General features: G+C 46.6%; 1 protein-coding gene across 3 annotated transcripts in view; it reads left to right on the plus strand.

Annotated features, from left to right (window-relative positions):
* Positions 1–25,176, plus strand: part of LOC125642758 (D-beta-hydroxybutyrate dehydrogenase, mitochondrial) — a 40,638-nt gene that overhangs the window by 1,247 nt on the left and 14,215 nt on the right. The window contains exons 1-2 of one of the 3 annotated variants that reach the window (XM_048864541.2): positions 276–1,295; positions 13,239–13,349. The exons of 1 other annotated variant lie outside the window; for it this stretch is intronic. In XM_048864541.2, coding sequence (XP_048720498.1) covers positions 1,269–1,295; positions 13,239–13,349 — 138 coding nt within the window. In that variant the 5' untranslated portion in view covers positions 276–1,268. Of the gene's footprint in view, positions 1–275; positions 1,296–13,238; positions 13,350–25,176 lie in introns of those variants that run through there. One more of the 3 variants, XM_048864540.2, reaches the window with a different exon arrangement.

The following is a 25,176-nucleotide window of genomic DNA, read 5'->3' on the forward strand; positions in this document are numbered from 1 at the left end:
GGAGTGGCTGGGACCCACACATGTGAAACGGAGCTCATTTCTAGTTCAGGCCCATCTTTTAAAAAAAAAACTTTCGGAAAAACACTGCAGGGAAGGGTAAAGAATGAAGGGCAAGACCAAGGAATCCCTCACAGTAACTCCACCTTCCTTCTCTGCCCTTCCCTGTTCTGCCTTCCTTTCCTCTCAAGGTTCACTTCCATTAATCTTTTATTTGTGTCTTTCAATCTTTAGCCTCTTTAACTGACACAGAAAAGCTACTTTAACCTGACTCTTCTCTCACACCAGCGTAAATCAGGAGGAACTTCACTAACTGCAGTGGAATTATAGATTCACAGATTCCAAGGCCAGAAGGGACCATTGTGATCATCTAGTCAGACTTCCTGGATAATACAGGCCAGAGAACTTCCCCACAGGAATTCCTAGAGCAGATTTCAGAGGCTCTTGTTGAGCCCTGGGCTGTACCTGCCAGGAGAGAGATGTGGGACACGCAGCCACCATTTGAAATAACTGTGCTGCCCTCGCAAGGAACGCTGCATTTCAGGGGCCTTTGAGATACATGTACTAACCACCTCCTAAGTGTCAGTCGCGGTATTAAAGGGCGGTTGGAATCATTCCCCAGGATCAGACTGTGCAGAGAAATCTGGCTGTTTGCAGCTGACACCAAGCAAATTGTCACCGAATTTCTAAGATTTTCCTCAGCTCCTAATGGGCACTGCTGTATTTATGCTGCTGCTCCTGGCTTCTGCAACATACGGCCACATCCCCTAGCCACTGAAACTAATGCGAGCCTTGCCATTGACTTCAATGGCAGTAGGACCCGGCCTCTGAGTTCTGTCTAGCGTGCCTGACAAGCAGCAGTAACTCAGCTGTCTCCAGGATTCCTACCAGAAATGCACCACCGCCAAACAGAGCATTCGCTCTTTGCAGCTCTGCGCAGAGTCCTAGCCTTGCTGTCAGATTGTTCTGTGCTGGTCCTGGAATTACACAGAACAGTCAATCACATGGGCCAGAATAAATATAATTGGCCCTGGAGCCACACTAGGCTGGGCACTTGAGGATTTCACCATCCCTGCAGCACAGGAACGACCCTGCTGTTGTGTCCTGGCCTCGGCTCCTTCCTTCTCCCGGCTGATGCTGGGTCACACAAACACGTCCTGGACATTCTTCCTCTTCACATCTGTTACCTGAGATGGGTCACATGACAGTCAGAGCAGGAGCAAGCATTAGCCGTTTCCTGGGACGTTGTGTGCCTTTTCCTCAGCCGCCTCATGTTCCCTAGCAGCAAGCACGACCCGGTCAGTTCTGAACCCTTGGCATTTGGACAAGCTGGTGGGATTGAGCAGCGCATCTCTGTTACCACTGAGTACAGATGTACTCTAGTTATGTGGGAGAGGGGCCTTCCACTATTTCCCTTCCCCAGCTGCCTATAGGGCCCCGAGAACCCTGGGCCACAGCCCCTTCTCCAATCCGAGGGACCTGAAACGTAAAGAACCTTGGCCATAGGCTGGAAGTGCCAATGGGCAGCCAGTCCCAAGAGCTTGTTAGAATCATAGAATATCAGGGTTGGAAGCGACCTTAGGAGGTCATCTAGTCCAACCGCCTGCTCAAACGGGACCAATCCCCAACTAAATCATCCCAGCCAGGGCTTTGTCAAGCCTGACCTTAAAAACCTCTAAGGAAGGAGATTCTACCACCTCCCTAGGTAACCCATTCCAGTGCTTCACCACCCTCCTAGTGAAAAAGGTTTTCCTAATATCTTTCCCCAAGCTCACAACTCACTCCAGTGCTCTCACAGTTGCCCTGGGCTGCCCTTTACAGCCCATGAAGAGCACGGCTGAAGGTCTCTCCATTTCTGGGAGGACCCAGGTCAGATCACTGGGCAGGGATGCAGTCCTGCTCAGGGTGCAGCTATCGCAGCTGTTAGCACTTCACACAGCACAACAATGTACATTTTTCTTATATTTGTCCATTAGCTGCAGCCCTTTAGTGCAACTTACATTGCAGTGACCACAGAACCTCCCTTATGTGCTATGCTCCAGCCTAGAGTGGATGCTTCTTTATTTACAGCCACGTTCTAACCTCAGTTATGAAAGCGCTGACACAGCTCTAATGATTTCCACTCAAGTAAAAGAAGGAGCATCTCAGCAGCTAGCTCAGGAAGCGGTTAATCATGGAGAGCAGAACCGTATGAACCGAAAGAGGGATTTGAAATCCCACAGAGTGGAGATCTGCCCCCCTGTTTTTGGAGTTGACACTAATATGAACCAACCCAGATGTTAATTCCAGTAACATACTTCTACCTGGTGCCTGATGACTTTACCACCCACTAGGAGAGTAGAACTGATGAAAACTGAGCCTATGCAAGGGCTGTTTTCCTTTGTTGCTTCCTGGGTTTCGCAGAACGATATTAATGAGATATTAGCGAACCAGGCCCATGAGATGCGTGTGTGAACTTGTTCCCATGCAGAGTCCATATTTGCACTGTGTGGTGGGGAGGAATTTGGTGATCTCAGTTCAAGGTCCACAAAACCCACCACCTCAATTGCCCTGAGTTAGTGAAACTACTATCTTCAGCAGACAGACCAAGGAATGGGTGAGCACAGAAGCCTAAATTGCTCTCTCATGCCTAACAGCTGGGCCAAACTGGGGTAAGTCAGAAGAGGATCAGGTCCCTAGGCTGAAATCCTGGCCCCACTGAATCAATGGCAAAATGCCCTTTTACTGCATAGTAGCTAAGACTTCATCTCTAGTGGTTTAGTTGGGAAGTTCTTGTGTGCAATTTAATACCACGCAGCACTGCCTGGTCTGTTAGCAGTTATAGAGATTTATTGGCTGGATTCAAACAGATAGCATTACAAGATAAACTATCCCTCTGAGCCCAGGTTCTCGCCCCGTGCATATACCAATTTAAGGTGTATGTGATGTAAAAAGAAGTACACATGTAACACAGATACCAGATCTGATCTGGCAGCTGCTTGGAATAAAGAAGATTTAGCAGAAATGCTATTGTGGACATTACAAAGATGGGACACTTTAGTTAAACAGTGAGGTGGCAAAGTTTGCAGACAATACTAAATTACTCAAGATAGTAAAGTTCGAAGCTGAGTGCGAGGAGTTACAAAAGGATCTCACTAAACTAGGTGATCGAATTTCATCTGCCATTTTGTTTCCCAACGTTGATAAATGCAAAGGAATGCACATTGGAAAACATAATCCCAATGATTCATACAAAATGATGGGACCTAAATTAGCTGTTACCACTCAACAAAGAAATCTTGGAGTCATTGTGGATAGTTCTCTGGAAACATCCACTCAATGTGCAACGGCAGTCAAAAAAGCGAACAATGTGAGGAACCATTGGGAAAGGGATAGATAATAAAAGACAGAAAATATAATAATGCTATTATGTAAATCCACACCTTGAATACTGGGTGCAGTTCTGGTCACCGTGTCTCCAAAAGGTAGATTAGAATTGGAAAAAGTTCAGAGAAGGAAAACAAAAGTGATGAGGGGCATGGAACGGCTTCCGTATGAGAAGAGAATAAAAAGACTGGGACTGTTCAGCTTGGGAAAGAGACGACTTGGGGGAGAGGACAGAGGTCTATAAAATCATGGCTGGTGTGGAGAACGTGAGTAGGGAAGTGTTATTTACCCCTTCACGTAACACACTAACCAGGGGTGCACCCAATGAAATTAACAGACTGCAGGTTTAAAAGAAACATAAGGAAGTACTTCTTCACACAGCACACAGTCAACCAGTGGAACTCATTGCCAAGGGAAGTTGTGAAAACTGAAAGTATAACTGGGTTAAAAAAAGAATTCGCTATGTTCATGGAGGATAGGTCCATTAGTGGCTATTTGCCAAGATGGTCAGGGATGCATCCCCATGGTGTCCCTAAACCTCTAACTGCTCCAAATCACTGACTGTTAGAAGATAGGGTTGGACAACAGGGTGGATCTCTCAATAAATTGCCCTGTTCTGTTCATTCCTTCTGAAGCATCTGGCACAGGCCACTGGACTAGAGGGCTATTGGTCTGACCCAGTATGGTCATTCTTGTGTTCTTATGTACAGATGTACCTGAAGCATCAATATTTGGAAGAATTTTTTTGAAGTCTGTCAACTCTTGTAATAAGTGGGAAAAGATTGCATGGTATCTGGGATGCTGCAAAACTGAGCACTCTCTCACACAACTAAGACCTCGATTTTACTTAACAGACTCATAGTGAAAATAATGGAAAAAATGATTTTTAAATTTTTTTCGCAGTACTGTAAAATTAGAAATTGGTAGAAGAAAAAAGTGAACCTAGCGACTGGCACAGAATTGCAGACCTGATGTCCCACTTTATACTTTTTGAAATGAAATGTCTTTTGGTTTGTTTGTAAGCTTTGACAAATGTGCCAAATTCTGCTCTCCCAGACAGCACCACTGTAGTCTGTGGGGAGTATGTGAAAGTGTGTCTTTTGCTTATACAGTGACTCAAACTCTATGCTTGGTCTTGCTGCCACTGGAATTGCTCCCTCACATTGTGTGTCTCTGCTGTCTAATAATCTCCTGCCCCTCTAGTTCTTGTTCTCTGCCACCTGCTCAATCTCCCTGCTCCTCCAATGTTTCCCTGACCCCCACCCCTTTTATTCTGTTTCTAAACTGTAGAGCCCAGTGGAGGTGGCCGTCTTCCCCAAAGACAGCTGGGGAGACGGTAGTCATCTGTACCTCACTGCTACCTCCAGAGGCTGTAGGGAAAGGCTGTCTTAACTGGAGGCAGTTGTGGCTTCAATCAGTTGAAAGGGGAGGTAGATGGTCCAGAACACTAGCCTATGACTTTGGAACTGTGGGTTCAAGTCCCGCTTTGCCACAGACTTCCTGTGTGCTCTTGGGAGCAGGTCACTTACTCCAGCGTTGCTTAATATATTAAAGATCTGGGAAAGGGGTGAGCAGGGAGGTAGCAAAATTTGCAGATGACTCAAAGTTACTTAGGATAAGAGACGTCTGTGAGGAACTTCAGAGACCTAAACAAGCTAGGTGAGTGGGCAACACAATGGCAAATTACTTTTAATTTTGACAAAGGCAAAGTAATGGAAATTGGAGGGAAAAAATTACTCCTGCCACTCTCATGGTTCTAAATAAACTTTCTCAACTTGTCAGAGGGTGGCTGGCCCCTTTAAGGGAAAATGGGGCTTCAGTCTAACCTGTGACAAGGTCAGCTCACTTCCTCAGATGGCTGAGGTCATGTGATTAACTCAGGCCAGGCCTGGGGAGATGAGGGAGGAAAGGACAAGAGACCTGGGATAGTCATTGCAGAAAGGAGCTAGGTGGGGTTAGGAGTGCTACACATGACAGAAGCCTCAGAAAATATTGATCTGGGGTTAGGCCCTGAAAGGCCAATGTGTGTAAGGACTAAATAAAATGAACCCCAGAGGGGAAGAGTTTTAATTACCATGGGACTGTGATGTGGAGTTCTTAAGGGGACGTGAGCAGAAGGAGAAACCGAGGCAGGGCACTGCAGAGAAAGGGACTTGGGGATTATTATGGATAGCTCAGTGAAGACTTCTCAATACTCAGCTTTTGCTAACAATCAAGCAAGATGTTAGGATGCATGAAGAGTGGGATGCTGAATAATATCGAGACTATTTTAATGCCTTTATTTAAATCAGTGGTGTGTCCCCAGCTGTAAGTCTGCGCGTAGAACTGGCCACCCCATTTCAGAAGGGATAGTGCAGAACTAGAGTGGGTTCAGAGACGGGCAGCAAGAACTATCAAGGGCCTGGAAAAACTCTAGTACAAAGAGAGATTGAAAAGACTGTGACTGCTATGCTAGAAAGGAGATGAGTGAGAAGGGACATGATAAAAACTATGTAGAATGATGAGTTGTCGAGAGAAGGGAGATCAGGAACTGTTTTTCCTGTCTCATAGCACAAGTACAAGGGGACATTCAATGAAATGGAATGGTGGGCAAATCAAAACCGATTAAATTGAAACACTTTATGATTAAACACAACATGATTAAATGTGGAACTCGTTGCCCTAAGAAATCATTGAAGCCAAGAATTTAAGATTCAAAAAAGGACTGAGCATTTATATGGATATCAAGAATATGCAGACTTATAATTAATGATAAAAATCCTGTAGAAGGGACATCAAACCTTGCGCCTCAGAGCTTAAGACTGTCTCTAATGATTAGAGATCAGGATGAGCCGTAATGTTGAAGGCAGTATCCCACATCTGCTGCTGTGGGGTTCTTACACCTTCCTCTGCAGCATCTGGTGCAGGCCCCTGTCAGAGGTAGGATATTGGACTAGATGGACTCCAGGTCTGATCGAGGTTGGCGATTCCTGTGTTCCTCAATGAAGAGAAATACACTTACATTTTTAGGAAACTAAAGACCCGCCACTTTTACATAATGAACTTGTCAGAAAATGTATAAAATAAGCCCCTGTGCCTTTGCTGCCAGGAGTCCACAGACCCCAATCCTCACTGCATTTTCATGCAGTGTGTGCAGAGTACCCAGGAGGAGAACCCAGCCCATGCTCTGCTACCCATGGCCAAGAGGAGTAAATCTGATTTGTGCCACTGAGATCAGTGGATCTGGCTGAATACACAGAGGGACATGGGTGTTGGAACTTGGCGTGCTGGGGGTTCCGCCGCACCCCATGGCTTGAAGTGGTTTCCATCATAGACAGGGTTTACAGTTTGGTCCAATGGCTCTCCACACCCCCACTATACACATTGTTCCAGCCCCCCTACACAGGGAGCAGACCTCCTAAGCAAACAGAGATTCTTTTCACACACAAGCTTCTCAAAGCAGCACCACCCTGTTACTCGCTAATTCATATTATCAAGAACATTAGAAAAATCAGCAACTCAGAGGGGGGATCAGCATTCAGCAGAGGAATGTTACCAGACTCTGGATCGTCTCTCAGTAGTTATAATCCAGATTGGTTCATATTTTGTGAAGTTGCCTCAGTATTATGGTACATTTGAAACGGTTCCGTTACTAGGACAGAAGCCCTTAAGTGCCTGGTAAAGCAGTCTGAAATTAAGTGTTTGTTGTCGGAACAGACAAAGTTCAGTATTGTAACTGCTTGTTTTGAACTTAAAATGAATCCATGCTGCACCAGATAATAAGGAGGATGTCAAGGATGGGTTCACAGGGAATGGGACCTTGAAAAACAAATGACAGCGAGAGAGGGAATAGGAAAAAGTCTAGACGAGTGTGTGCAGGTTCTCAAATTATCTGGAAAGGCTGAGGTTATCCAGCTACTTTGCTTAACTTTGCCTCTGTTGCAATCAGTGGATCTAATTTTGAGCATGTGTGGAAATTGTTCAGTTTATTTTAAAGAAAATCAGACCCTTTTTTGAAAAAAATAAGTAAACTGTAAATGTGTTGATGTAGGTGCAGGTTTAAGTGAATATTTATTGTAAAGTACTTAGACACACAACTTGCCTTTGTGGAAAATGTCATCTAGATATAGCAGTGCCGTGCGTATAGATTAGTGAGCTAGCACACGTGATATCACTGAGTCATCCCACCAAAGCCATCACTAAGCCAAGAGTTCTGTGTTCCAGCATGTCAGCAGCTCCAAGGTGCGCTGGCAGAACTATGTGGGGTGAGTTACCTACACACTGGTTACTCTGTAACACCTGCTGTCTCCAAGCACTGTACAAATATTGGTGAGAGAACCCTCACCATCCTTTGAGCGGCAGCTAACTAGTAGTATCTTCATTTCACAGAGGGACAAACTGAGGCATGGAGAGGCTAAGTGATTTGCCTGAGGTCATTCCAGCAACTCGGTGTCAGGAATGTGGCCGGATTCCTGAGCTGCCTGCCAACCATGCTGCGTCTGCCTGCTCTACTCGGGACTGTTGGACCTTCACATTTACAAGCACTCAGGGCTTGTCTACGCTTACTGGGGATTAATGAGCAGCCGGCTATCAATGCATTGGCAGTCGATTTAGTGGGTCTAGTGAAGACCCACTAAATGGACCGCCGATCACTCTGCCATTGACTCCTGTACTCCACCGGATCAAGAAGAGGAGGGGGAGGCGACAGAAGAGCGTTTACGTCTCCTAGCGTGGACCCAGCAGTAAGCAGATCTAAGCTACGTTGACTTGAGATACGCTATTCACGTAACTCAAATTGCGTAGCTTAGATTGAATTTCCCCTGTAGTGTAGACAAGGCCTCGGTTAACCTGATTTTAAAATGTTGAGGGGTGCTGCTTGGGTGATGGTCATTTGAATATCTTATGAGCAGTCTTTCTATGAGCTGGAATAAAGAGCAGGAACATGAGGTATTTACACAGAGATCTATTTTGAAAGGTGTACATTTGCACAGCCACAACTCTGAATGGGTGTACAACACTGTGTGTGAGTGTGTGTGCTCATGGTGTTTGCTCACACAAACCAATCACTTGTACACACACACTGGGAGATGTGTGTGCAGTGCGTCTAACTACTTCTATATCACAGTAGTATCCAAATACCTCACAGTCATTAATGTATTTATTATGCTTATGGCACCCTGTGAGGCCAGGCAGTGCTACTGTCTCCATTTTAGATGGAGAAAACGGAGGCACAGAGCCACTAAGTGATTAGCCGCAGGTCACACGGAATCTGTGGCAGAGCCACGCATTGAACGTCCTGAGTCCCAGCCTAGTGCTTTATCACAAACACCCCTTCTCAATGGGCTTATTGTTGCTGGGAGGAACGGTAGATACGCTGGAGGGTAGGGATAGGATATAGAGGGACCTAGACAAATTGGAGGATTGGGCCAAAAGAAATCTGATGAGGTTCAACAAGGACAAGTGCAGAGTCCTGCACTTAGGACGGAAGAATCCAATGCACAGCTACAGACTAGGGGCCGAATGGCTAGGCAGCAGTTCTGCAGAAAAGGACCTAGGGGTTACAGTGAACGAGAAGCTGGATATGAGTCAACAGTGTGCCCTTGTTGCCAAGAAGGCTAAAGGCATTTTGGGGTGAAAAAGTAGGGGCATTGCCGGCAGATCGAGGGACGTGATCGTTCCCCTCTATTTGGCGTCCGTGAGGCCTCCTCTGGAGTACTGTCCAGGTTTGGGCCCCACACTACAAGAAGGATGTGGAAAAATTGGAAAGCGTCCAGCAGAGGGCAACAAAAATGATTAGGGGACTGGAACACATGAGTTATGAGGAGAGGCTGAGGGAACTGGGATTGTTTTGTCTGCAGAAGAGAAGAGTGAGGGGGGATTTGATAGCTGCTTTCAGCTACCTGAAAGCGGGTTCCAAAGAGGATGGATCTAAACTGTTCTCAGTGGTAGCAGATGACAGAACGAGGAGTAATGGTCTCAAGTCGCAGTGGGGGATGTTTAGGTTGGATGTTAGAAAAACCTCTTTCACTAAGAGGGTGGTGAAGCACTGGAATGGGTTACCTAGGGAGGTGGTGGAATCTCCTTCCTTAGAGGTTTTCAAGGTCAGCCTTGACAAAGCCCTGGCTCGGATGAGTTAGTTGGGAATTGGTCCTGCTTTGAGCAGGGGTTTGGACTAGATGACCTCCTGAGGTCCCTTCCAACCCTGATCTTCTATGATTCAGTGGGTAAAGGATGGGATGTAACTCATTCCCTTATCAGTTTCTGCTCTGCCTGCTTCTGTCTATGATCTGATCCTTATCACACTGTAGTTCTTCCACATTAATCCCCTTACCTTATTATTGCTACATACATCAGCAAAAACAAAAAATAGGAGCATGAGCATCTGGAAGGGACAGCTGGACAAGTTGCCAGAGTGCGAGGCCCTTATTCCAGAAACTGTCTCTTGTAGCGTAACACAGGGAATATTGGGTTGCAAGCCACTCCCCAGAGACATTTTAAACCTAAGTTCCTTATTGCTTCCTCTTACTATTTTTTATTCTATATCATCATCGCCTGAAAGATAGTGCCGCAAGGAAGCCTATACAAACTCTATATTATACAGCCCTAGCTTCAGTTTGGAGAGCTATAGAACATTACAGTCATAAACAGGACACACAATTTGGTGTTGCTGGCTCACTTAAGCTTTTAAATTTAATTGTTTCACATAACTGACAGTACCATGATGAACAGAATAGGGGACGGGGAGTTCAGTCAAAGGGGGAAGGAGTATGTCCTAGGGGTTAGAGCACAAGATTGTGTGTTTAAGGACTTCTGGGTTCTGTGCTCAAAATTACCACTGGCTTACTGTGTGACTTATTGGAATTGGAAAAGGTGCAGAGAAGGGCAACAAAAATTATTAGGGGCATGGAATGGCTGCCATATGAGGAGAGATTAATAAGACTGGGACTTTTCAGTTTGGAAAAGAGACGACTCAGAGGGGATATGATAGAGCAGGGGTCAGCAACCTTCAGCACACGGCCCATCAGGGTAATTTGCTGGTGGGCCATGAGACATTTTGTTTACGTGGACCGTCTGCAGGCACGGCCCCCCGCAGCTCCCAGTGGCCATGGTTCACTGTTCCCGGCCAATGGGAGCTGCGGGAAGCGGTGGGCCGCAGGGATGTGCTGGCCGCCACTTCCCACAGCTCCCGTTGGTCAGGAACGGTGAACCGTGGCCACTGGGAGCTGCAGGGGCCCTGCCTGTGGACGGTCAATGTAAACAAACTGTCTCGCGGCCCACCAGCAGATTAACCTGATGGGCTGCGTGCCGAAGGTTGCCAACCCCTGTGATAGAGGTCTATAAAATCCTGACTGGTGTGGAGAAAGTAAATAAGGAAGTGTTCTTTTCTCCTTCTCATAACACAAGAGAAAGAAAGAAAGATCTTGGAGTCATTGTGGATAGTTCTCTGAAAACATCCACTCAATGTGCAGGGCAGTCAAAAAAGCTAACAGAATGCTGGGAATAATTAAGAAAGGGATTGATAATAGGACAGAAAATATCATGTGGCCTCTATATAAATCCATGGTATGCCCACATCTTGAATACTGTCTGCAGATGCGGTCGCCCCATCTCCAAAAAGATATATTGGAATTGGAAAAGGTTCAGAAAAGGGCAACAAAAATTATCAGGGGTATGGAACGGCTTCTGTCTGAGGAGAGATTAATAAGACTGAGACTTTTCAGCTTGGAAAAAAGATGGCTAAGGGGAGATATGATTGAGGAAGTAGATAAGGAAGTGTTATTTACTCCTCATAACACAAGAACTAGGGCCCACCAAATGAAATTAATAGGCAGCAGCTTTAAAACAAACAACAGGAAGTATTTTTTCACATAACACACAGTCAACCTGTGGAACTCCTTGCCAGAGGATGTTTTGAAGGCCAAGACCATAACAGGGTTCAAAAAAGAACTAGATAAATTCATGGCGCATAGGTCCATCAATGGCTATTAGGATGGGCAGGAATGGTGTCCCTAGCCTCTTTGCCAGAAGCTGGGAATGAGCGACAGGGGATGGATCACTTGATGATTCCCTGTTCTGTTCATTCCCTCTGGGGCACCTGGCATTGGCCACTGTCGGAAGACAGGATACTGGGCTAGATGGACCTTTGGTCTGACCCAGTATGGCTGTTCTTATGACATTAGACAAGACATTGAATCATTGTGCATCAGTGTACCCACCCATTGAAAAAAGATAATACCAATCGAATACCTTAAAGCCAGATTAAGTGTTCATGCACTGGCAAGTTGGACTTTGCAGTGTATCAAAAAGACCTGCTAACATACATTCTGCATTCTTGCATGCCCTGTTGAATCACTCTAAAATATCATTAAGTAAGGTATTCCACAGAAATGATCAAACAATTAGAAAACCTGGCCTATGAGGAAAGGTTAAAATACTGAGCAGACTGGGGGTGCGGGGCGGGGATCAGATAACTGTCCTCAGATATGTTGAGGGCTCTTATACAGAGGACAGTGATCAGTTGCTCTCCATGTCCACTGAAGGTAGGACAAGAAGTGATGGGCTTAATCAGCAGCAAGGGAGATTTAGATTAGATACTAGAAAAACTTTCTAACTACAGAGGTAGTTAAGCTCTGGAAGAGGCTTCCAAGGGAGGTTGTGGAATCCCCATCACTGGTGGGTTTTAAGGACAGGTTGGATATACACCTGACAGGGTTGGTCTAGGTTTACTTGGTCCTTCCTCAGTGCAGGGGCTGGACTAGGTGACTTCTCAAGGGCCCTTCCAGACCTACATTTTTATGATTCTATCTTTCCTATATTGCAGCAATAACTGACCAGTTGTTTTCATTTTGAACATGTGAATAAGAATTCACAGGTCTGTTTATACATTAAACACAGGTTAATCTTTGTGAGTCGTTCTTATTATTTTAGTTTTGCACTTGCTCTTCACATGTACATGAGCAACTTTTGTGTCCATCCTGATGGGGAGCAATAACAATACCACCTAGCTCTTATACATCATTTTTTCATCCATCGAGCTCAAGCAACATAAGTAGCATTAGACCCATTTTTTCAGGTGAGGAAACTGAGGCACAGAGCAATGCGGTAACTTGTCCATGGTCACCCAGCAGGGCAGAGGCAGGGCTGTGAATAGACCCCAGGTTTCTGAAGTCCCAGTCCACTGCTCCTCCCAACTGCTGTGTCCAGCCTACTAAATGAGTCTGAATATGTTTTGTGGAATTTTGGTGTCATCTTCTCTTGTTGCTGGTGTCTGAAATTTTGCTGCCTTTTTCTGTCTCTCTACGTTGATTTACTTTTTAAAAAGGGAACTGTTGTCAGTGTCATTGTAACATAAATCTGGTTTTCTTGTTAGAATGGAAGCATGTATTATGTGTTGTACAGTGCATTTTCAAGAGAGAGCTCATTGCATTTCTGGACAAAAATGCCCACATTCTGATCTCAATTACACTGGTGTCAACCAGGAGAAAGTCAATGGTGTTAGACTGGTGTAAAATCAGTGTGACAGCAGTGTCAGGCCCATTGTGCCTTGCAGCTGGTGGTGTCATTTACAGCTGTGCACAGTAGGTGTGAAATGCTATAAATGTGTAGAGGGTTTTGAGTCTGGTAATGTCTCACACTCACTGTGCATGAGTGTAAATGGAAGTGCAAGGGGTGGGGTAGAATCAGGACAACTTCAAAACAACTTAGGGCTTGTTGACATATGGTGTAGCCAATATCCCTACTAAAATACTATTGACATGTGCTAAGCCTACTCGTTGGGCTGCGAGCTGCACCGGTGCTATGTATTGTAATTTTAATGGGCTTCTGCAGCATTGTAATAGCTCTTGCTATCACAGAGTGTATCCACTCCCTCTAAACTGTTGGCTTCCCCTGCACAGGTTGACGGGAAGGCAGTGCTAATAACAGGCTGTGACAAAGGCTTTGGACATGCCTTGGCTAAGCAGCTGCATGCACAGGGATTCACTGTCTTTGCTGGCTGTTTGCTGATGGTGAGTACTATGTTAAGTTAACTCTGTTAGAGGTTGTGAAGGGCACATTTTAATGGGATAGTAACATGCTGATTTAAAGCCTGTGATCAATGAAAATGTCTCTGCATTTTTAAAAAAAATTCAAATTAAACATATTTTTACTTAGACTTCCACATTTCTTGCTCAGCATTGCGGAGTCAAAGCAGCTAGCTGAGGAAAAGCCCTAACAGACTATCAAATCAATAGGTCTTTCAGCCAAGAAAACCATCCCACTCGAATCTCTTATTAGAGACATCATCGACAGAAGCAAATAGATGCAATGCCAGGTGGAACACTTTCAGGAACTCTGTTCATGTGAAACCACTGTTTCTGAAGTAGCTCTAAATGAGATCTCTAGATTACCCAAGATCTTGATATAGAACCGTCTGTAAAGTCAGTCACCTCCTAGCACCAGGAATGGCTACAGGAAAAGACGGAATTCCATCTGAAGTACAGAAGAAAGGAGGACAGGTGTCAGACTCTCTGGGCAGCCAGCTGAGACAGGAGCTGGCTAGCATGGAAGCAGGCAAAGGCCGGAGCAGGCTGCAACAGGATCAAGGGCTGGATGGAGTCACACGGAATCTGTGGCAGAGCCACGCATTGAACATCCTGAGTCCCAGCGTAGTGCTTTATCACAAACACCCCTTCTCAATGGGCTTATTGTTGCTGGGAGGAATGGTAGATACGCTGGAGGGTAGGGATAGGATACAGAGGGACCTAGACAAATTGGAGGATTGGGCCAAAAGAAATCTGATGAGGTTCAATAAGGATAAGTGCAGAGTCCTGCACTTAGGACGGAAGAATCCAATGCACAGCTACAGACTAGGAACCGAATGGCTAGGCAGCAGTTCTGCGGAAAAGGACCTAGGGGTGACAGTGGACGAGAAGCTGGATATGAGTCAGCAGTGTGCCCTTGTTGCCAAGAAGGCCAATGGCATTTTGGGATGTATAAGTAGGGGCATAGCGAGCAGATGGCGGGACGTGATCGCCCCCCTCTATTCGACATTGGTGAGGCCTCATCTGGAGTACTGTGTCCAGTTTTGGGCCCCACACTACAAGAAGGATGTGGATAAATTGGAGAGAGTCCAGCGAAGGGCAACAAAAATGATGCGGGGTCTGGAACACATGAGTTATGAGGAGAGGCTGAGGGAACTGGGATTGTTTTGTCTGCAGAAGAGAAGAATGAGGGGGGATTTGATAGCTGCTTTCAACTACCTGAGAGGTGGTTCCAGAGAGGATGGTTCTAGACTATTCTCAGTGGTAGAAGAGGACAGGACAAGGAGTAATGGTCTCAAGTTGCAGTGGGGGAGGTTTAGGTTGGAGATTAGGAAAAACTTTTTCACTAAGAGGGTGGTGAAACACTGGAATGCGTTACCTAGGGAGGTGGTAGAATCTCCTTCCTTAGAAGTTTTTAAGGTCAGGCTTGACAAAGCCCTGGCTGGGATGATTTAATTGGGGATTTGTCCTGCTTCGAGCAGGGGGTTGGACTAGATGACCTCCTGAGGTCCCTTCCAACCCTGATATTCTATGATTCTATGTATCCAGGTGTTTGGATGGCTGGAGACCACAGCTGTAGTCCCAGAAACCCCCGCAGTACAGTTCGAACATAACCCACCTGGCTGCCCGGTGTCAATGAAGGTTACGTTCTGTCATTGCACCAGAGAGGAAAGTTGGCCAGGCCAGATACCCCAGCTGACATATTTCATAACCTGGCAGAAGAAAGTCCTGTTGGACAACTGCCGTTGTGTGAAAATTTCCATCCAAAGGCTCTGTAAATCCTCTCTTACTAGCGTCATGCGGTGCTTTGAACTGGCCCTTCGCTGCTACATCACTTTTCACTGCAGCGTGCTCAGGCATGGGATGGGAGCAGCAGGTGGAAGGATGGAGTGAATGTGGAATCATTCTTAACAGGGAGGGCTATTTCAGGAGATATGCACACCAGTGGAGAGCAGAGAGGGCATTTGAGGGCAAATAAATGAACTAAGTTGACCCCACAGTCAGCCAGACTATCTCGAGTTCTGTATGACCAGTTTGGTCATTTTCAGAAGCAAGGAAGTTTCACCTCTTGGTCACAAGTTAAAACCTGACCCCAACCGGTATTGGCCTAGGAGGCAGAGTGGTCCAGTGCAGGGTTTCTCAGTCTTTTAGGTTGGTGATGCCTCCTTTAAAGTAAAAAATTATTTTCATCACCCCCACCATTCCTTACACTTACTATAAAAGTAAAAATAAAAAATGTCTCACTGATAACCATCCTAAGCCTACAGGACTTACAGCTGGATGTGTTTCTAGATGTTGAGAGCAAATTCTTGACCTTGAAGGGAAAAGTTTATGCAGGGAGTGGGGCAGCAAGTTTTTTTTTTTCACTTTAGAGATTGTTATAAATTTTTCAACCCCTTGCAACATCCACAGCACACGTCCCTTGCTTGCCTTTCATGACGCCTTGGGGTTGTGGTCCATTGGTTGTCTAGCATTTAGAGGTGGGGTCAGGGAATCAGGAAACGTAGGGTCGATGCCCAGTGGTATCATTGGCTTGCTGCATGACCTTGAGCAAGTTACACTAGCACTCTGTGACTCAGTTTCCCATATGTACAAAGAATGTAATAATACTCACCCATCCTTGTAAAGTGCTCTGAGATCCGTGGAGGAAAGGTCATATGGAATCATCACTATCACCTGTCTGTTTTGTGGCTTGCTGTTGGTTGCTTTATCAGAGCACAGGGTTTTTATTCTTGTTTCCCTGATGCTGTCACGTTCCAGAAACCTTACAGTCACTGAGAGGTCTCCACTGCCCCTTCAGCAATGGACGGTGGCAGGGTCACATTCCAAGGGAGCCATACCCCATATCTGCTACTTCTCACAGCTCCCGCAGTGCATTTTGGCCCCCATGGTAGTTATCGGGGCCCAAGTCATTAAACACTTCCTCTCCAGCTCTGTTTTATAGGCTGTAGCTCCAGATTGTCCTGCTGAGACAAATGGGCACAGCTGTTTTAAATTGCAGCACTTCCTCTGTGGGTTCCTCAAACAACAGGGATATGGCAGAGCAGCCTCTTGACTTGCGTGTGAGGTGGCAGCGAGGGCATGGTACAGGAATGGTGAATGGAGCCCCTCAGAGAATAGCAGCCCAGGCAGGGAGCAGCTGTCCAAGGCTGTGGGACCTGTTCGACACTGGTGGAAGTTGGGAGCACCTGGCACCCCCTGAGGTCAGGCCCTTCTGTAGTAAGATGCTTGGTCTTCAGCATTTCTTCCGAATTTGCATTAATGGGCAGCATTTGTGAAAACTCCCTGGTAACGGGCTTTGGGCTAAGGAGCCAATTTGGACTAAGCTATCACAAGTAATCTGATTCCAATAAGAATGGAAACATCCTGCGTCAGAGCTGGTGTTAGAGCCGTGTGAAGAGTCAATCCTCTAGGTCTCCCATGGCATCTTGGAAGCAGCGCTGATTCCTGGGCTACTCCCAATAAAACTCGCCACAACCACCCGGGCCTCCCCACATCCCACCTGCCCCACGACTCTGTGCTCCATGGGCCTCATGGTGACCCCCCCCGTCCCTCCCTGCGACACCGCACTCCACGGGCCTCCTGGTGACCCCACCACATCCTCCCTTGTGACTCTGCCCTCCGCGGGCCTCCTGGTGACACCTCCCCCACCCCACCCCGCCCTGCAACACCGCACTCCACGGGCCTCCTGGTGAAACCCCCGCACCCCACCCCACCCTGCGACACTGCACTCCACGGGCCTCCTGGTGACCTCCCCTGTCCCGCCCTGTGACACCGCACTCCACAGGCCTCCTGGTGACCCACCCGCCCTGCCCGGTGATGTTCCACAGGCCTCCCCGCGATCCACCTACGCTGCCCAGTGACATTGTGCTTCACAGGCCTCCCTCTGCGCCGCCTGCTCCACATCATGACACCATGCTACAAGGACTTCCCTGTGCCCTTCCCACCTCACGGTGCTGCGCCCCCCTGAGCATCCCCACCCCACGACACTCCACAGGCCTCCCCATGCCCTGCCCATCCCGTGACATGACCCCACAAGGGCATCGCTGAGACCTGCCTGCCCCATGACATGACCCCACACCACATGGGCCTTGCTGTGACCGGCCTGACCCACATCATGATCCGTGTCAGGACTGAATGGGCACTTCCCATCCCCAGAGAGAGGCAAGAACTGAAGGAAAGAACGAAGAGACTTGCCCACATGGAGGGGAAGGTTTGCTCTGCTGCTGGCCCCCAAGCACCAGAGCAGCCCCCGAGCAGAGGGGGTGGTGAGGACTGCACTGTGAAGGGCTGTGATGACACAAGCAGGCAGGGCAGAGCAAAGTCAACTCCAGTGAAAGGCGCCTGTGGTGAGCAGCTGGCTGCAGGCCCAGAGCTGAGCAGCTGCAGCAAGGAGGGAGGGCGAGCTTCCCAAGGGCAGAGGGAGGGAAGTGCGTGGGACATGGCTGTACCAGGTTAGCCACCCAGGAATAGCAGCAAAACGGGCACTAGCCACCACACTAAACTTTACTGTACACAAAGTGTAGCCTGCCTCCAACAGTCTGCCAAGATGTGTGACTGGACGCTTCACCCAGTGCCACCGAGTGACTACATGTTATAAGGCAGTTTAAGCTTCCCATCACATCTCCCCCCTTTTGGTCTTTTCTGTATTTTAATAACTTTAAAACTCTAAAACTGTTTTTTTTTCCAAACTTACTTTTTGAATGTCAATACATGTCTGTGTGTTACTCATCCCTGAATCATACTGGTTCTTCATATAGCCACAATGGGTAACATCTTGGCGACTAGGCTGTCTTTCCCTTGCAATGGCTCGCCTGGCACGTTCGGAGTAGATTCATCTTCCTCTTCCTTGTTCTGCATCTTGTTCTCAGTTGATTATTGAGTCTCAGGAACAAACTGAAGATGTCAATAGTTTCTGCTGAACTCCCTGCCATCTGTCTCAATGGTGTGTGACCTGGGCACTGCATTCTTTTTCTTTACAACAACTTGAGTTCTCCATCCTTTTCCTTCATGGCCATCGGGTTCCAGATCAGGCGATTCTAAGTGACATTGGTTGTAAAAATGTTCATAACCAGTTTTTGCCTTTTGATCTAATTCAGCCACTCCTCTCACTAGCCACTTTGGGGCTAGATTTTTTTCCAGGGTTAGAACAGTACATATGAGTTGCCTTCCCATCAGGAGCTGGGCGGGGCTATGCCCAGTAGTTACTACTGGTGTTGGCCTGTACCTGGGAAGAACAAGGAATGGATCTTCCTGCTTCAGTATTTCATCACTGTCTGTACTGCCCTCTCAGTTTCTCCATTTGCTTGTGGGTAATGCGGTCTGCTAGTGGTGTGTTCAAAGTCATACTTTGGAATGACGTAAATTCAGCTGCAGTGAATTGTGGTCTGTTGTCTAGCAATAATTGTTCTGGAATACCAGAATGGGCAAATGCGCTCTTTAATTTCTTGGTAACACTGCAACACGTTGAATCTTTCAAATATATTATTTCAATATATCTAGAAAAATGATCCATTTCAACTAGGTAATGATGTCCTCTGAATATGCATCAATCTGCTGCTAGCCTCCTCCAGGGGCTGTCTGGTAAAGGTGTTAGAGAGACAGGTGAGGGAAGTAATACCTTTCTTTGGACCAACTTCTGCTGGTGAAAGATGCAAGCTTTTGAGCTACATAGAGCTCTTCTCCAGGTCTGGGAAAGTTGGTAGAGGTATTGTTATTAGAGACTCTTTGTGTTATGTTGGTCTGTTAGTTCTGCAGTGTTCACATGAAGACATTTTATTCTTCATGTCCTTGCTGATTCCAGGCCACCACACTGACTGATTGGCTCATTCATGGCATTTTGCTAGTACTTGATGTCCTGGATAGATGAGGTCTAGAATTTCTCCTCTCAAAGCATTTTGGATGATAGTACAATTACCTTTAATCATTAGGCCATTGGACTTGCTTAATTGTCTGCGTACAGCAAAGCAGTCTCTTGTCACAGCCATTGTGTTCTTCAGATACTAGGGCCAACGTGCCCAAATGTAGCTAAAAACTTCTTAATGTTGCTCTTTGCAGCGGGTATAGTTTCCTGCCTGACACTTGTCTGTAAGTTCCCACAGCATCTACAAAAGCCTTTACATCATCTTCTATCCCACAGATATTTGAGTGCAATGTGGGGCTCCATGACAATGTGTCTGCTGTTACCAGATTTTTTACCAGGAGTATATTCAGTGATTGGGTTAAATTGCATGAGCCTGTTCAAAAGACATTGGCATCTCATTGATACTTGATAAAGGTCTTTTCCGTTGATAAATTTAGAAGAGGTTTATGGGCAGTTATCAGTTTAAAGGAACGTAATCCACACAGATATCTGTAGGAGTTCTCACATGCTCATACCCGTGCCAAGGCACTCCTTTTCAATCGGTGCATATCGTTTTTGAATGCAGCTGGTTTCCACTCAGACCCACATACCTGCAACAGTACACCACCAAGGACATAGCTACTGGCACTGGCAGTGATCACTGTGTGTTTGTTTGCATTGCTGAACATTGAAACTGGCCCTCATAAACTGGATGTATTGCACTTTACTAGTTCATTCAAGGATTTTGTCACTGTAGAAAGGTCTTGCAGGTATTAGCCAAAATAATGTACCATCTCCATTAAGCATCTCAGTTCTGGAACAAATGCATTCAATTCTCTAATTGCTTTTAGTTTCTCAGAGCGAAGACTAATTCCATCTTTGTTTATTATCTGTCCCCAAAATTCATTTTGGTGTAGGTGGAAAACATACTTTTCTTTATTTAGCTTGAGTCCAGGCTCACTGATTAAGCTCAGAACTTTACTGAGGGTTTTGTCTTGTTTTCCACTGATGACCCATATACTAAAATTTTGTCCATAAAAATGACAACCTCATTTATGTTCCTTAGCCGCTCTGCCATCTTTCTTTGGAAAATGTCAGGAATTCTGGTAATCCCAAAATGTAATCTTTGAAAGCACAGTCTCCCAAATTGTGTAATTAATGTAGTCAGTGTAGCACTCCCTTAGAAACCACTTGAGGCATCAAGCTTGGAGAACACAGTAGCACCTGCCATGTAAGGAAGAAAGTCTCTGGGTGCTGGAAGGATATATTTTTCTCTTGTTACTGCTTCAATAAGTCTTTTAAGATCCATGCAAGTTCGTATTTTTCCCTATAACAGGTACCATCGGTGCAGACCATGCAGTTGGCTCAGAGCTTTTCTCAATTCTGTCACTCTTTTCCATTCTCTTTAACTCCATTTCTACTTTATGAAGTAATGGGATAGGAATTCTGTGGGGCATATATATACTATGTGGTTCAGCAGCATTTCTACTGCATCTCCTTTTAAAAATCAAGTACACCAAATAGTCTGTCTCCTTCTTCCATCTTTCTCACTCCACCCATCATGGCAACCACACTGAAACAGAGGAGATTGTCAGCCTCTGATCACATCCACGGTAACATTAAAGCTTTTGTCTTTTGTGACAGGGTCGGGCCAGATGGCTATAGGAGAGTAATAGAAGGCAGATATATTAGCCCCAGGCTCAGTAGGTCCCTTTTCCCTGGGTAAGGTAAAAGGGAAGGTTCCAGAACAATCAGGAACCTTCTGGAGACAATTAAGACAGACAGGCTGATTAGAACACCTGCAGCCAATCAAGAAGCTGCTAGAATCAATTAAGGCAGGTTAATCAGGGCATTTGGGTTTAAAAAGGATCTCACTTCAGTTTGTGGTGTGCGTATGAGGAGCTGGGAGCAAGAGGCACTAGGAGCTGAGAATGAGAACGCAGAATGTTGGAGGACTGAGGAGTACAAGCATTATCAGACACCAGGAGGAAGGTCCTGTGGAGAGGATAAGGAAGGTGTTGGGAGGAGGCCATGGGGAAGTAGCCCAGGGAGTCGTAGCTGTCACACAGCTGTTCCAGGAGGCACTCTAGACAGCTGCATTCCACAGGGCCCTGGGCTGGAACCCGGAGTAGAGGGTGGGCCCGGGTTCCCCCAAATCCTCCCAACTCCTGGTCAGACACAGGAGGAGTTGACCTGGACTTGGGTTCAGAAAAGCAGCCAAGCTGAGGGTTGCCGTGAAGCTCCAAGGCGAGCAAATCCGCCAATAAGCGCAAGACCCACCAAGGTAGAGCAGGAACTTTGTCACACATTATAGGTTGTTTCTGTGAAAAACTGTCCAGTGCTGCCAGAGTACCTGGGGGGTTATTTAGGACAGTATCTGCTGGTTTCAGCTCTAGGAGAGGTTGAAGGTGATTAGAAGGCCCTTCTGGTATGACGGTTGCATCCACACCTGAATCTATTTTAACATTAAGTCTTGCCTCAGATACTCAGTTTCACCTTCCAGGCTGGCTCTGTGTCATTACATGTGACTGAGCCCAGAAAAAAGGTCTCTTGACTCGCAGTGTTCACTTCCTGTACTGCCTGTGTACAGCAGGGTGATGGGGTATGCAGACCCCACATGGACAACATGGGGTTAATGAGCTAGTGTGGGCTCAGGTGTCGCTGCCCCATAGCAGGTGTGAGAAATGGTAGGTTCGGAGGGAGGAGATGAAGAGGGAGAACCCAGCTCAGTTGTTGGCAGACCAGGGAGGAGAGCAGACCTTCAGTCCTCGGCTGCTGCAGAGAGGGCAGACTGGAAGCAGAGCTCCCCAGCTGACTGCTGCCCAACGGCCCCTTCCTGAGGGGAGGGAGGGTCAGATGCTGACTCACCTTGAGAGGGAACCACTGCCTTCTATTACCTGCAAATGCAGGTTAGGGCCCTAGACTGATGAGTGTCCTCTGAAGGAAGAGAGCCTTGACCCAGCTTTGGGATGAACATCTTTGTTAATTCCCCTTGTTTTTGTTCATTAACTACCCAGAAGAGGAGAGACTTTAAAGTGACCTGGCTGATGGTCCAAGTCACAGGAAGAGGCAGATGACCACAGCACTGGAATGACCAGCAGCAGAAGGTACATGATGTGGAGAGAATTGCTATGCCACGCCCAGCCAAAAGAAGGCGCTATTTGAGAGTCAACCCCTTCATGGGCAGACGGTGGCAAAATGTCCAGTTTTTATGCATTTATGACATGTGGCTCCTTTGGGTGGACAATCACCTCTTGGATTGTGACTTTTCCCACATCATACGCAGCAATTGTAATAAATCCTCAAAGCCCCAAACATTGCCTTTGAGGATTTATTGAATTGCTTTTTACAGCTGTGCCAATCTCCTGTCGTCACTCTGTAAGTCACTTTCTCTAGGTCTCTTTCTGGAAGCCTCTGGTCTCTCTTGATTTTTAGTCCTCTCCAATTGTCTTGTCATTTCTGTTGCTTTTTGAAGGGTTACATAGAATCATAGGACTGGAAGAGACCTCGAGAGGTCTTCCAGTCCCCTGCACTCATGGCAGGACTAAGTATTATCTAGACTAGTATTATCTAGAAATCTCTCTTCATTTGCAGTTTCTCTGATAGTCTGTTGCTAAAATGCCAGGCACTGTCTGTAGTCTGCTCTTCCCTTTTATCCTCAAAATCACAATTTTCTGCCGTGTCATACAAGCCTCCTATAAAAGATTCCACAGCCTCCCCCGTGTTTGGACATGCTGGTAGAAACACACTCGCTCATAAACCACATTAGGTTGAGGTATAAAATGCTCATCAAACTTAGCCAGCCCCCGCAGAGTAATTGTTCTTGTGGCTCTCGTCTCCAAAGGCCAAGGATTGAAAGACACATTCAGCTTCCCTGCCCATGGTACAGATGAGAGAACTAGCTTTCCCCTCCCCTGTCTCGTTGTGGAGTTTAGTTGTAATGCAAAAACATGCAAAGTGCTCCGTCCAGTTGGGCCAGTCGGACGGTCTGTTGAAGCTGAGTCTCTCTGGAGTGGGGGACCTTTAGCATTTTGACAAAATTCTGCCGTTTCTGTTTATCTTCTGACCCCATGTTGTGTTAGTCACACACACAGAGGCAAGATAGGTGCTAGTCACAACAGTTTTATTGTAAAAAAAGAGTGTCGACTGCCTCCATCACTCAGCAAAGATAGGGTGCAGTATGCTTCATACAGTACCACCTCATGACTAAACATTTCCCCAAACCCAAAGAAGAGCTCTGGGATGCTCGAAAGCTTGTGCCTTCCACCCACAGAAGTTGGTTCAATAAAAGATATCACCCCCTCACTTTGTGTCTGTCACACATTATAATGCAGTTTAAACTTCCCCTCCCAGCCTGAAAGCACAGAAGCCGTAGAAAGAACAAATAAAACAAAGAGCAGGCGAAGGGGTAGAAGTTGTATCTGCTGGGTGATGAGATGCTGCTGTTGGAATCCGGGCACCGAGCCCAGACTCTGCTGATAAATCAACACGGCGACATGGACGAGGTTTTGTGGGCACTTTCATTTAGCATGAGGATCTGTCTGCAAGAGGGACGAGTCCCCTGTATGGACTCACCAGGCACCAGGAGAGAAAAGGAGGCAGATGGCGCACTGGGAATACCAGGTCTGCATGCTTCCCTCCGTGTTTTGTACCTAATGTCCATTCTTTTGGACGACCTCTTCTCCCCCCCAGAGACCCGAGGGGACATCATGGTGCAGAGTCAGGAGCAGCGAGGGTCAGTGACACAGCCCTAAAAAACCACCCAGGAGGCAACTCAGGCAGACCCTTCAGGAGACACTGGGAGTAGGAGGCACAGAGCAGAACCGTTGGGGGGATATGGTGAGACACCCCAACAGTCCTGGGAAGCGTGCCTCGCCTGAGCACTCCCGCAGCCCTCCCAGAGCTCACATCGCCCCAGAGGGGTAAGGAAGAGGTGAACCATGGAGGGGCAGGGCCAGCCCTGCAGTGGGCAGCCATGTCAGACAGTTATTCTGATGCTTATTTGATATAAAAATAGACCTTCCAAATCAGTATACTCTCTCAGCACTGAGTGATTTGCAGGAGTTTAGGGCAGTAACTGATCCTCCTTGGCTGAAGAAGAAAATTCTTGTTTTAGGTGAGAAATACTAAAGAGCAACACTGTTTTTCCAAGTCATTGACCAATGGCTGTTTGGCAGAAGTACTGGAAATGTGTTTCTTTTTATTTTAGTAAGGGCTGAGGGGGGAGAAAACTTGCTTAGGGAGCCCTGGTTCTTAGCACTCTGAGCTAACAAGAAGTGCCTTGAGCCCAGATACAGTAAGTCTCTGTTCGTGAGCTGGATGGGCTTCACTTCGTTCACTGTGAAGCAGCTGAAAAGCTCTTTGTATGATCCAAAGCTAAGTTTTAACAACGTTTTCCCAAGATACAGTGAGCAGCAGTGTACCGCATATAAACAATTTGCTTTAAAAGGGAGCATAACATTGTGATGCTGACACAATGCCTACCAAAATGCCAACATCACACTTTGGGAAGTTTCCTTTCACGTACATAGAAAGGTGTGAGCAGTGCTGTCGTGTCTTGTGTCCAGTGACCCAGGAAGTTCAACTGCTTCGTCCTGTGTTTCTGTGATGCCTGGAAACATTTAAGTTTTAAAAGGAAATGTTGTGGGACCAGATCCTGATTTCAGTTACACTGGTGTAACACTGGAGTAACTCCACATTGAAGTTAATGGAGTTACCCCATCTGTATCAGCATGACTAAGGTGGGAAGTTAGGCCATTCTGACTAACCACATGACTCTTTTGCTTAGCTGAAGTTGTCAGAGGAAGGCACTTTTGAACAGGAGACAGGTAATCTGCAACACCAATAAAAGCAACTAAGTAAATATGCAATATTTACTTCAGCCTTCCTGCCAAGGCAGTGGAGCAGGTACCTGTGGGGTAAGACAGGCAATCTCCTCACCTACTGTAACATGACGTGGGACTACACTTG

The sequence above is a fragment of the Caretta caretta genome, chromosome 9, assembly GCF_965140235.1.
Source record: "Caretta caretta isolate rCarCar2 chromosome 9, rCarCar1.hap1, whole genome shotgun sequence".
NCBI lineage: Eukaryota > Metazoa > Chordata > Testudines > Cheloniidae > Caretta > Caretta caretta.